Source organism: Bufo bufo, chromosome 2 (genome assembly GCF_905171765.1).
Source record: "Bufo bufo chromosome 2, aBufBuf1.1, whole genome shotgun sequence".
In the NCBI taxonomy this organism is placed as follows: Eukaryota; Metazoa; Chordata; class Amphibia; order Anura; family Bufonidae; genus Bufo; species Bufo bufo.
Window position 1 is genome coordinate 298,957,151 of NC_053390.1, and position 12,152 is coordinate 298,969,302.

At 40.6% G+C, this 12,152-nt stretch overlaps 1 protein-coding gene across 1 annotated transcript in view; it reads right to left on the bottom strand.

Annotated features, from left to right (window-relative positions):
• Window positions 1-11,433, bottom strand: part of LOC120988980 (Fc receptor-like protein 5) — a 98,772-nt gene extending 87,339 nt beyond the window's left edge. Inside the window, exons 1-3 of the mRNA XM_040416802.1 lie at window positions 11,241-11,433; window positions 10,983-11,132; window positions 9,589-9,879 (exon numbers count right to left, since the gene is read on the bottom strand). Coding sequence (XP_040272736.1) covers window positions 9,589-9,879; window positions 10,983-11,052 — 361 coding nt within the window. The 5' untranslated portion in view covers window positions 11,053-11,132; window positions 11,241-11,433. The remainder of the gene's footprint in view (window positions 1-9,588; window positions 9,880-10,982; window positions 11,133-11,240) is intronic.
• Between the last annotated feature and the right edge of the window lie 719 nt (window positions 11,434-12,152).

The following is a 12,152-nucleotide window of genomic DNA, read 5'->3' on the forward strand; positions in this document are numbered from 1 at the left end:
TCCAAACAACATTTCATTGTATTGTGCATTGTATTTATTGTATTGTATAGTGACAATAAAGGCATCTTATCTTATGTAGATTGCTGCCACACCATGGATATTGCTGCAGTAATCAAGTATACTGATGTTGTAGAGTTAACACACATGCTTTATGAGACATGTTATCTAAACTAAATGCATTAAGCAAACACCTTCAATTGCTTTTCAATGGATTTTGTCTTAAGATAACGCAAGTTAAGAAATTTGAGTTGAGTTTGTGTGTTAACCCTGCTACATCTGTATATGCTGCGTAATTAAATTGAAAGAACCCCCCAAAAAAGTAATGAAATTGCAACCACCTGGAAACTGAACATGGACAATTAAAGGCATGACGCTCAATTTCAACTTAACACACACAGGTAGATTGCTGCCACACCATAGGTATTGCTGCAGTAATTATATATATATATATATATATATATATATATATATATGTATATATATATATATATATACACAGATGTAGCAGGATTAGCACTCCAGCTCTTAACTCAAATTTCTTAACGCATCGCATTATCTTGAGACAAAAGCCATTGAAAATCAATTGAAGGTGTTTGCTTAGATTATTAGATAACACAACTCAGAAATCTCAGAAAACAGGAGTGTTAACTCTACTCCATCCGTATATATAAAATGGTTAATTATATTTTGAACCCCACAAAGAAAAAAGGATTTCCGTGAAAATGGGAAAACAAAATAAAAATATTTGCTTGCAGGTAGCTGCTTTTGAGGTGCACCTGCACTCCTGATAGCAGACACAGCCACAAGTCCTGCCTCCTCTCTCCCTGTCCGTCAGCTGCCCTGCTTCATTCTAATATACACAACAAATTCTATTCTTCTTTGCAATCCTAGACTTTTTCTTTGCTTTTCCTGTCAATAAGCTTGAATGATTGATTTCTGACTGTCCTTGATTGATTTGTCCCTGACTCCCTAAGATCATTTTCCTGGCAGACTCTGTAAGGCCCAACCACCCTCATTCACAGCCCAGCACAGAATGACATTCTGCTCATTCTGCCAGGACACCTCCCTGCCTGCTGCAACACTGATTGGCTCATCCAGGCTGTCCGTCAGCCAATTCCCCCCCTTCCTCGAATGGTCATATGAGAACACTTCTTTTTCCTCCCTAGTGCTTTTTTCCTGCCGACATGTGCACTAAAATGGCACTATGTGGCTTTTTGGTGGATTCGTCTGAAACAAACCCGGAAAGATTCGGGTTTGTCTGCCGTCCGAAAAATAGCAACCTTTGGACCGAATTCGGTTCGGACTGAACCAGTTCGCTCATCCTTCTTGCTGGGAGTGAAACCCCCAACAATCTGATATTGCTGGCATTCTGAGGATAGGTCCTTAATTTTACTCCACTGCATGCATCTTTAACTAAGGGTACTTTCACACTTGCGGCAGGACGGATCCGACATGCTGTTCACCATGTCGGATCCGTCCTTCCGCTATTTTGCCGTGCCGCCGCTCCGTTCCTATTGACTATAATGGGGACGGGGGCGGAGCTCCGGCGCAGCACGGCGGTGCACGGCGAAAGCCGCCAGACTAAAAAGTCCTGCATGTCCGACTTTTTAGTCCGGCGGCTTTCGCCATGCACCGCCGTGCTGCGCCGGAGCTCTGCCCCGTCCCCATTATAGTCAATAGGAACGGAGCGGCGGCACGGCAAAATAGCGGATGGACGGATACGACATGGTGAACAGCATATCGGATCCGTCCTGCCGCAAGTGTGAAAGTACCCTTATCCTCCTGTTATTTTCAATAGGTTTTTTACCTGATATCAACTGAAGGCACCACATTGGTTTTCTTTTTTTACTGGGTGATAAAACATCCTTGGTCTCCTATCCAGTTGAAATAACTGTCAGGAATGCAGATTAGACAAAATGGATGCACTTTTGGCATTTTTTTTTTTAAAGAAATCTATGTAAATTAAACTCAATTTAACTGAAACAAAAAATGTGTTATGAAAGAGGCCTGGACATTTTTTGTAAAAAAGACGGCAGGAAGTACCATCATAGTTAATGTTTTTTTTATTTTCATTAGCTTCTTATTGTTTAACCCTTTCAGGACCAAGCCATTTTTCACCTTTCAGCCCAGGGCATTTTTAGCAAATCTGACATATGTCAATTTATGTGGTAATAACTTTAAAACACTTTTACTTATCCAGGCCATTCTGAGATTGTTTTCTCGTCACATAGTGTACTTCATGACGGTGGTAAAATTGAGTCAAAAAATTTCATTTTATTTTTTTAAAATTACCCAATTTACCAAAAGTTTGGAAAAATTTGCAAATTTGCAAATTTCAATTTCTCTAATTTTACAATAGATTGTAAAAACTCCAAAAAAGTTACTACTTTACTTTCCCCATATGTCTACTTCATGTTTGGATCATTTTGGGAATGCCATTTTAGTTTTTGAAGACGTTAGAAGGCTTAGAAGTTTAGAAGCAAATCTTGACATTTTTTTAAGAAAATTTCCAAAACCCACTTTTTGAGGACCAGTTCAGGTCTGAAGTCACTTTGTGAGGCTTACATAATAGAAACAACTGAAAAAATGACCCCATTTTAGAAACTGCACCCCTCAAGGTATTCAAAACTGATTTTACAAACTTTGTTAACCCTTTAGGTGTTCCACAATAATTAATGGAAAATGGAGATGAAATTTCAGAATTTCACTTTTTTGGCATTTTATGGCATCCATTTTAATCAATTTTTTCCCACTAACAAAGCAAGGGTTAACAGCCAAACAAAACTCAATATTTATGGCCCTGATTCTGTAGTTTACAGAAACACCCCATATGTGGTCGTAAACTGCTGTATGGGCACACAGCATTGCGCAGAAGTAAAGGAATGCTATATGGTTTTTGGAAATCAGACATCACTGGGATAATTTTAGGCTGGGTTCACACGAGCGTGTCCGGATTAGTTCCGGATGCGTCCCGGTGTGTTGCGGCAAACCCGCGCGAGTAGGAATGCAATTGCAGTCAGTTTTGACTGCGATTGCGTTCCGTTGTTCAGTTTTTATCGTGCGTGTGCAATGTGTTTTGCACGCGCGTGATAAAAAAACCGACTGTGGTACCCAGACCCGAACTTCTTCACAGAAGTTCAGGTTTGGGTTCGGTGTTGTGTAGATGTTATTATTTTCCCTTATAACATGGTTATAAGGGAAAATAATAGCATTCTGAAAACAGAATGCATAGTAGGTGATCAGTTGAGGGTTAAAAAAAATAAAAAAAATTAACTCACCTTCTCCGTTTGTTCGCGTAAGTCCCGGTCTCTTCTTTACTTCTCAAAAGATGAACTATGGGCTAAAGGACCTTTGATGACGTAAGATCACATGCTCCAATCACATGGTCCATCACCGCGGTGATGGACCATGTGATTGGAGCATGTGATCTTACGTCATCAAAGGTCCTTTAGCCCATAGTTCATCTTTTTAAAGAACTAAAGACCGGGAGAACTACGCGAACAAGAGGACAAGGTGAGTTAATTTTTTTTATTTTTTAACCCTCAATTGACCTTCTACTAAGCATTCTGTATTCAGAATGCTATTATTTTCCCTTATAACCATGTTATAAGGGAAAATAATACAGTGTATAGACAGTCACCTAGCAACCGTGCGTGAAAATCGCACCGCATCCGCACTTGCTTGCGAATGCTTGCGATTTTCACGCAACCCCATTCACTTCTATGGGGCCTGCGTTGCGTGAAAAACGCAGAATATAGAGCATGCTGCGATTTTCACGCAACGCATAAGTGATGCATGAAAATCATCGCTCATCTGAACAGCCCCATTGAAATGAATGGGTCCAGATTCAGTGCGGGTGCAATGCGTTCACCTACCGCATTGCACCCGCGCGGAAATCTCGCCCGTGTGAACGCAGCCTTAAGCTGCCATGTCAAATTTGAAGACCCCCTGAGGCACCCCTAGAGTAGAAACTCCAAAAAAGCGACCCCAATTTAGAAACTACACCCCTTAACGTATTCAAAACTGATTTTACAAACTTTGTTAACCCTTTAGGTGTTCCACAACAATTAATGAAAAATGGAGATGAAATTTCACTTTTTTAACAGATTTTCTATTTTCTATTTTAAAAAAATTCCCACTAACAAAGCAAGGGTTCACAGCCAAACAAAGCTCAATATTTATTGCCCTGATTCTGTAGTTTACAGAAACACCCCATATGTAGTTGTAAACTGCTGTACAGGCACACGGCATGGCGCAGAAGGAAAGGAACGCCAACGCCATATGATTTTTGGAAGGCAGATTTCACTGGGATAATTTTAAGCTGCCATGTCACATTTGAAGACCCCCTGATGCACCCCTAGAGTGGAAACTCCAAAAAAATACCCAATTTTGGAAACTACGGGATAAGGTGGCAGTTTTGTTGGTACATTTTAGGATACATATGATTTTTGGTCGCTCTATATTACACTTTTTGTGAGGCAAGATAACAAAAAATAGCTGTTTTGGCACCGTTTTTTTTTTATTTTATTTACAATGTTCATCGGACAGGATAGATCATGTGGTATTTTTATAGAGCAGGTTGTTACGGACGCGGTGATACCTAATATGTATAATTTATTTTACTTATTTATGTTCAACACGATAACAGCATTTAAAAAAAATAAAAAATCATGTTTCAGTGTCTCCATATTCTGAGATCCCTAGTTTTTATTTTATTTTGGAGGCGATTGTCTTAGGTAGAGCCTCATTTTTTGCAGGATGAGATGTCGGTTTGATTGGCACTACGTTAGGGTGCGTATGACTTTGGTATTACACTTTTTGTGATGCAAGGTGACAAAAAATTGCTTTTTTGACACCGTATTCATTTTTTTTTTACGTTGTTCACCTTAGGGGTTAGGTCATGTGATATTTTTTATAGCAGGTTATTACAGACATGGCAATACCTAATACGTATACTTTTTTTATTTATGTAAGTTTTACACAATGATATCTGTAACGGGGCGTAACAGACCTGCTGCTTAGCTTCGGGAGCAAGGATCTGTGTTTGGCCTCATTCCCAGGGCGGCTTTGCTAGCTGGGAGGCTCCCTGCTCCTAGGTCTGCCTTGAGCGCCGAGCTGATCACTCAGTGCTCAACTTGTCTGTCTGTCGGTCATGTGATGCTGGCCACGTCACATGACCCTCACTCCCCACTATAAATACAGGCGGCCTGCTGGCTACAGGTTGCCTGTGATTTTTGTCCTATAGGCTGTGTACTTTATTGTTATTAAGCTACTTCTGGAATTGAACCTCGATCCGCCTCTTGACACCTCTTCTGCCTGCTCCCTGTACCTTGACGCTACCTCTCGGATTTTGACCTCGGCTAGTTTACGGATTTGTCTTTGCCTCTTCCCTTGTTCTGACGTGACCTTCTGGACTGACCTCAGCTAGTTGACCCGCCTCACCTTCAGTTTTTGTTCTACCTCTTGTCCGCTTATTGTAATTTCTCAGTGGCTGTCCTCTTCCCTGCTGTCTCTTTCTCTCTGCTTGCACTTAGTAGGTTAGGGACTGTCGCCCAGTTGCGCTCCGTCACCTAGGGCGGGTGGTGCAAGTAGGCAGGGACAGGGGACCGGGTGGCAGCTCAAGGGGTATACCTCCGCTCTATCTTGATTCCCATCACTGCACCCGTGACAGTTATCATTTAAAAAAAATATATACTTTTTTAATGTCTCCATAGTCTGAGAGACATAGTTTTTTCAGTTTTTGGGCGATTGTCTTAGGAAGGGTATGATTTTTGCGGGATGAGATGACGGTTTGATTGGCACTATTTTGGGGTGCATATGACTTTTTAATCACTTGCCATTACACTTTTTGTGATGGAAGGTGACAAAAAATTGCTTTTTTGACACCGTTAAATATTTTTTTTTTACTGTGTTCATCTGAGGGGATAGGTCATGTGATATTTTTATAGAGGAGGTTGTTACGGATGTGGCAATTCCTAATATGTATATGTTTTACACAATGATATCATTTTTTTAAACAAAAAAAATCATGTTTTAGTGTCTCCATAGTCTAAAAGCCATAGTTTTTTCAGTTTTTGGGCGATTGTCTTAGGTGGGGTATGATTTTTGCCGTATGAGATGACGGTTTTATTGGAACTTTTTTGGGGTGCATATGACTTTTTGATCACCTGCTAGTACACTTTTTGTGATGTATGGTGACAAAAATGGCTTTTTTAACACCGTTTTTTTTTTTTTTTTTACGGTGCTCACCCGAGGGGTTAGGTCATGTGGTATTTTTATAGAGCAGGTTGTTACAAACGCGGCAATACCTAATATTTCTACATTTACATTTTTTACATTTAACACAATGTTTTATTTACCACTGTTTTCTCCTTCCTTGGATTCCCCCGCCCCCCCCCCACAGTTTTCTCCTATCCTCCTATCCCCCATTTTTAAATCCTACTTACTGATTTGTCATGTAACAACTGCTGTCCCATCACGCCTTAGGAACAGTGAGATGTGTCCTGACATCAACACAAGTGGTATGGCCACTTTTACACATACAGTGTTTGGTCAGTGATTTCCATCACCGATTGTGAGCCAAAATCAGGTGCAGGGCAAAAATACAGAACAGCTTATACCATATCTATGTGGAGGCTTCACTACTGATTTTAGCTTACAATCACTGATGAAAATAACTGAACCAAACACTGCCTGTATTAAAGCAGCCTTAGGGTACACTCAAACGTAGTTGTATGTTCTGCAACAAAATTTGCAGTTGTGGATTTTTCAAAGTTGTTTTTTTTATTAAGGACTAGCAGAAGGACCCGGCTTTGCATGGGTATATTTCATCTATTTCATTTTATGTTTCCGTGTTTAATAAAATGATATCAACAGTTTCCCCGATAACACTGACCTCCACAGTGCCCGCCTCTTTAGAAGTGATCTCCACAATGCCTGTCCCATTTTGGCACCATAGAGATATAAACCAAAAGGGGCCCAGCATGCATGTGGGACCTACACTTCCTGAATTTCATGGTCGCTGGTATGGCACTCAAGAAGTGAGTTTAGTGTTAGGACCCGTCTTATAGAGATCGCCTTGGCGTGCGGCAGACGGGCTCAAATAATTTTGTACAAAATGTATTTGCTAAGCATCTCTAATTTATTAGCATAGCATTTGCAATACAATATACATTTGTACTTTATTTGGTTTGTAGAGTGTTGTTGCATTATGTGTTGTTCACAATCCCCGCTCCTTTAACATTGACCTCCAAAGTGGCCGCCCCTTTAACATTGACCTCCACAGTGCCTGCCCCTTTAACAGTGACCTCCACAGTGCCTGTCCCTTTAACATTGACCTCCACAGTGCCCGCCCCTTTAACAGTGACCGCATCTTTATCAGTGACCTGCACACTGCCAGCCACTTTAACAGTGACCTCCACAGTGCCGGCCCATTTAACAGTGTCCTCCACAGGGCCCGATCCTTTAACAGTGTCCGCCCCTTTAACATTGACCACCCCTTTAACAGTGACCTTCATAGTGGCTGCCCCTTTAACAATGAACTTCACAGTGCCCGCCCCTTTAACAGTGACCTCCGTACTGCATGCCCTTTTAACAGTGACCTCTACAATGCCTGCCCCTTTAACAGTGACCTCCACATTGCCCATCCCTTAAATAGTGACCACCCATTTAACAGTGACCTCCACAGTGCCTGCCCCTTTAACAGTGACCTCCACAGTTTCTCCCCTTTAACATTGACCTCCACAGTGCCCGCCCCTTTAACAGTGATTTCCGCAGTGCCTGTCCCTTTATCAGTGACCTTCTTAGTTCCCACCCCTTTAACAGTGAACACCACATCGCCCGTCCGTTTAATAGTGGCCCCTGCCCCCATGCATGTAGCAGTGTAGTTGTGCCGTCATACGTCATATGACTTAATATTTAACGACCTGCGAACTGCTAAAACCTGTGATCAATTATGGCAACCTGGAGTAGGACCTGCGAGCTTCTATTGGCTAATAAGGGAGATGTGACCGTGTAAATGGCAGTTCGGATTTAAGTGAAAGGCTTGCTGGCTTCTATTGTCTAATGCAGGTAATTTTTTGGGAATATCTAAGGAACGGTAAGTCCTAGAGATCTAAAACCTTTCCAGACACCTGATGCACCTGTGTGCCAAATTTGGTGAGGATCGGTCCAGTCGTTTGGTCATGCATGCAAGAACGTCCAGACAGACAGAAACTCATTTTTATATATATATGATTATGCTGGGGGTTTTGTTGCAGATTTTTCCTCAATGGAATAGGATGGATATTTTGTTTGTAAATTATGTTGCGGATTTCTGTGTGGTTTACATTCAGCCGTAGAAAATCAGCAACAAAACCTTATTTGCAGTAGTTGCATTAACATTCCGCAGAGGAACAAAACGCAAGTATTGACACTTGTCATGACCATAGACTAACATGAGTGATGTCTTTATGGTGTATATTTTGTTGCGGAAAATTCAACCTTGTGAGAGTGCACCCTTAGGCCCCTTTCACACGGGCGAGTATTCCGCGCGGATGCGATGCGTAGGTGAACGCATTGCACCCGCACTGAATACCGACCCATTCATTTCTATGGGGCTGTTCACATGAGCGGTGATTTTCACGCATCACTTGTGCGTTGCGTGAAAATCGCAGCATGCTCTATATTCTGCGTTTTTCACGCAACGCAGGCCCCATAGAAGTGAATGGGGTTGCGTGAAAATCGCAAGCATCCGCAAGCAAGTGCGGATGCGGTGCGATTTTCACGCATGGTTGCTAGGTGACAGTCTATTCACTGTATTATTTTCCCTTATAATATGGTTATAAGGGAAAATAATAGCATTCTGAATACAGAATGCTTAGTAGGTGATCAATTGAGGGTTAAAAAAATAAAAAATAAATTAACTCACCTTCTCCTCTTCGCGTAGTTCCCGATCTCTTCTTTACTTCTCAAAAGATGAACTATCGGCTAGGACCTGTGGTGACGTCAGATCACATGCTCCAATCACATGGTCCATCACCACGGTGATGTACCATGTGATTGGAGCATGTGATCTGACGTCACAAAAGGTCCTTTAGCCGATAGTTCATCTTTTGAGAAGTAAAGAAGAGACGGGAACTACGCGAAGAGGAGAAGGTGAGTTAATTTTTTATTTATTTTTTAACCCTCAATTGATCACCTACTAAGCATTCTGTATTCAGAATGCTATTATTTTCCCTTATAACCATGTTATAAGGGAAAATAATAACATCTACACAACACCTAACCCAAGCCCAAACTTCTGTGAAGAAGTTCGGGTTTGGGTACCAAACATGCGCGATTTTTCTCACGCGAGTGCAAAACGCATTACAATGTTTTGCACTCGCGCGGAAAAATCGCGGGTGTTCCCGGAACGCACCCGCACATTTTCCCACAACGCCCGTCTGAAAGAGGCCTAAGTCAACAGTATTATAGTTTATGACTTGCTTATAGACAAAACACTAAAAATGCCTAATATCCATGAGTTCTCATAGCAAAGCATAGTTCAAACACATGCAAAACTTCCAAAAACCTGTACTGTAGTATGTTAATGTTGCACCTGCTCCTTACCTATTATAGACAAAGACACAGGGAAGCTGATTTCTGATTCTTGCTTTCCTCTGCTATCTGACAGCCAGTAGAGACAGGTATAGGATCCAGCATCATTTCCTTTTGCTGCTCTTATCTTATACTTGTTCAGAGAAGGTGCTTCCATTCTACGAACTTCTTGATTATTTTTGAAGAATTTATATCCATGTATTGTGAAGTCAGTTGCGGCTTGACACTCTAGAAACACAGCTTCTCCAGTAAGGTATGTGGCATAACTGGCTGAAAAGAAGATTTGTGGTCTCTGAAGAACAGCTGAAAAAAATAAAATATTTTAGGATACTTTTTTCTCTCGTATATGCTGGCTATAAAGAAGGCTTATATTATATTCTGTGCTGTGGTTATAGCACAAGCTATTACGTTAATTTTTAGGGTATGTTCACATCTGCGGCATGTCTGATCTGGGACCTTGATCCAACACAAATGTTGGCTGTTGGGTTTTGTCTGGCAGAAAGCGTCTGGATCACCGCTGGACCCATTATCGTTTAGGGTTAGGGTACTTTCGCACTAGTGTTAGAAGAATCCGGCAGACATTTCTGTTGCTGGAACTCCCTGTCGGATCCGGAAATCCGTATGCAAACGCATATCATTTTCTCCGGCCAAATACCGTAAAAGGGACTGAACTGAAGTCATTCTGATGCATACTGAACGGATTGCTTTCCATTCAGAATGCATTTGGACAAAACTGATGCGTTTTTTTCCGGTATTGAGCCCCTCTGACAGAACTCAATACTGGAAAACTTTAACGCTAGTGTGGAAGTACCCTTATCTTGTAGAATCTGGCAATGCCAGATTGGTTAAAATTCTGCAGGCTGCTCCATGTTGAAGGAACAGCCTGCTGGATCTGCTGCTGCAGATGCAAATGTACCCTAACATAGGAAGTCTAAAGAAATTCAAATCTGATCTACACAGAAAGGAGAACATGGGTGGGATATGGGATGTCCCTAAAGATAACATTTTACAGTATAGTGTTGTGGTTATTCTAACTAAGCAACTAAACCATCATAATTTTCATTCATACAGAATATAATTACTATAATATTAGAGATTTTAAGAGCAAAAAACAAATTTTTAACCACAACCTTGTTGTTTCCAATATCTCAAAAGATAATGTGTAATTGTTTTAGGGCCCCAAGTCAAAGAGCAGTGATGTAAATGAAATCTAAGCATGTTACATCTGCACTGTGGATATAGTGCTCTGAGATTCAAATTTGGATTGTAGTGTGAACCAAAACCCATGTAGTCATCATTAGGGTTGAGCGAATCGACTTTGGATGTTTCACCCGAAGTCGATTCGCTCATCCCTAGTCATCATAATGAAAAATAAAAGGCATAGTAAAGTGTATTAGTTCACTTACCTTCACACAGATTGAGCTCCACTAAAAGATAAAGCAATAAAAGCAAGCATGCTGGGAGCATGTTATACATGGCGTTGGGATAAGGCAGTGTCCAGGCAAGTCAAAACATCCTTGGGGTTACATAAAAAATGTAAGTCCTTTATTGAAGCCCTATAAGTAGAAAAAAAACAAAATTAGTTGGCAATGAAACAAGCATTTTACATAAATGACACAAAAATATTATGAGCTATAATTCTTAGCCAATTTTTCATCAATTACCTATACAGCCTGAAATGACTTTCTCGGTAAAACTTAGATTTATTTGCGACGTTAGCTTTGTGTATGATGTGATATTTCTTTGGGGTGTTGGTTACAGCCCCTTCCCTGTTTACACACATGGGACTGCGGCCAGGAACAAGAAAGATTCAGGCGAAGCTGAATTGTTACAAAGGAATCTCCTGCTGGCAGCTTGGGCCGGTGAACCAAAACAGGAAGGGAAGAGCAGAAGAGGAAACTTGATAATAACAGGAGTACTGCGGAAAGACACACTTGTACAGCATATACATTTTATATGCCCATATACCAAAGGGCATCCTTCCTAAATTCCTGAATACATATAGAATACAGAAGAAGAAAGAACAAAACCATATTTATTATACTATTAGTTTCTTCTAGTTTGAGATTTGTGATAAAATTTAAATTTTCAAGAGAACAAAACATTTTCAGATTCAAATATGTTGAGAGGTCAAACTAAACAATACAGATTATTAAAAAAAAAATTCTATAAATGCCACAACCTCACTCGCACCTTTGTTTTGGTGCAAAACAGTGTCCAGAAGAGAACATCCAAGATGCCAACCTGCCAAAGTCATATTTTTTACTTGTTATTTCTAATTGCTTTCTTGCCATACAGGTGAAACTCGAAAAATTTGAATATAATGCAAAAGTCCATTTATTTCAGTAAAGCAAATTAAAAGGAATTGCATTAATGCAGCTTAAAATTAGAATTTTGTGAAAAGGTTCAATATTCTAGGCTCAAAGTGTCACCCTCTAGTCAGGTAATTAATCCATACTCCCTGAGCAAAGGGGACCTCAAAATTGAGACTTTGGGGTTTCATAAGCTGTAAGCCATAATCATCCAAATTATAACAATTAAAGGCTTGAAATATCTCGCTTTGCATGTAATGAGTC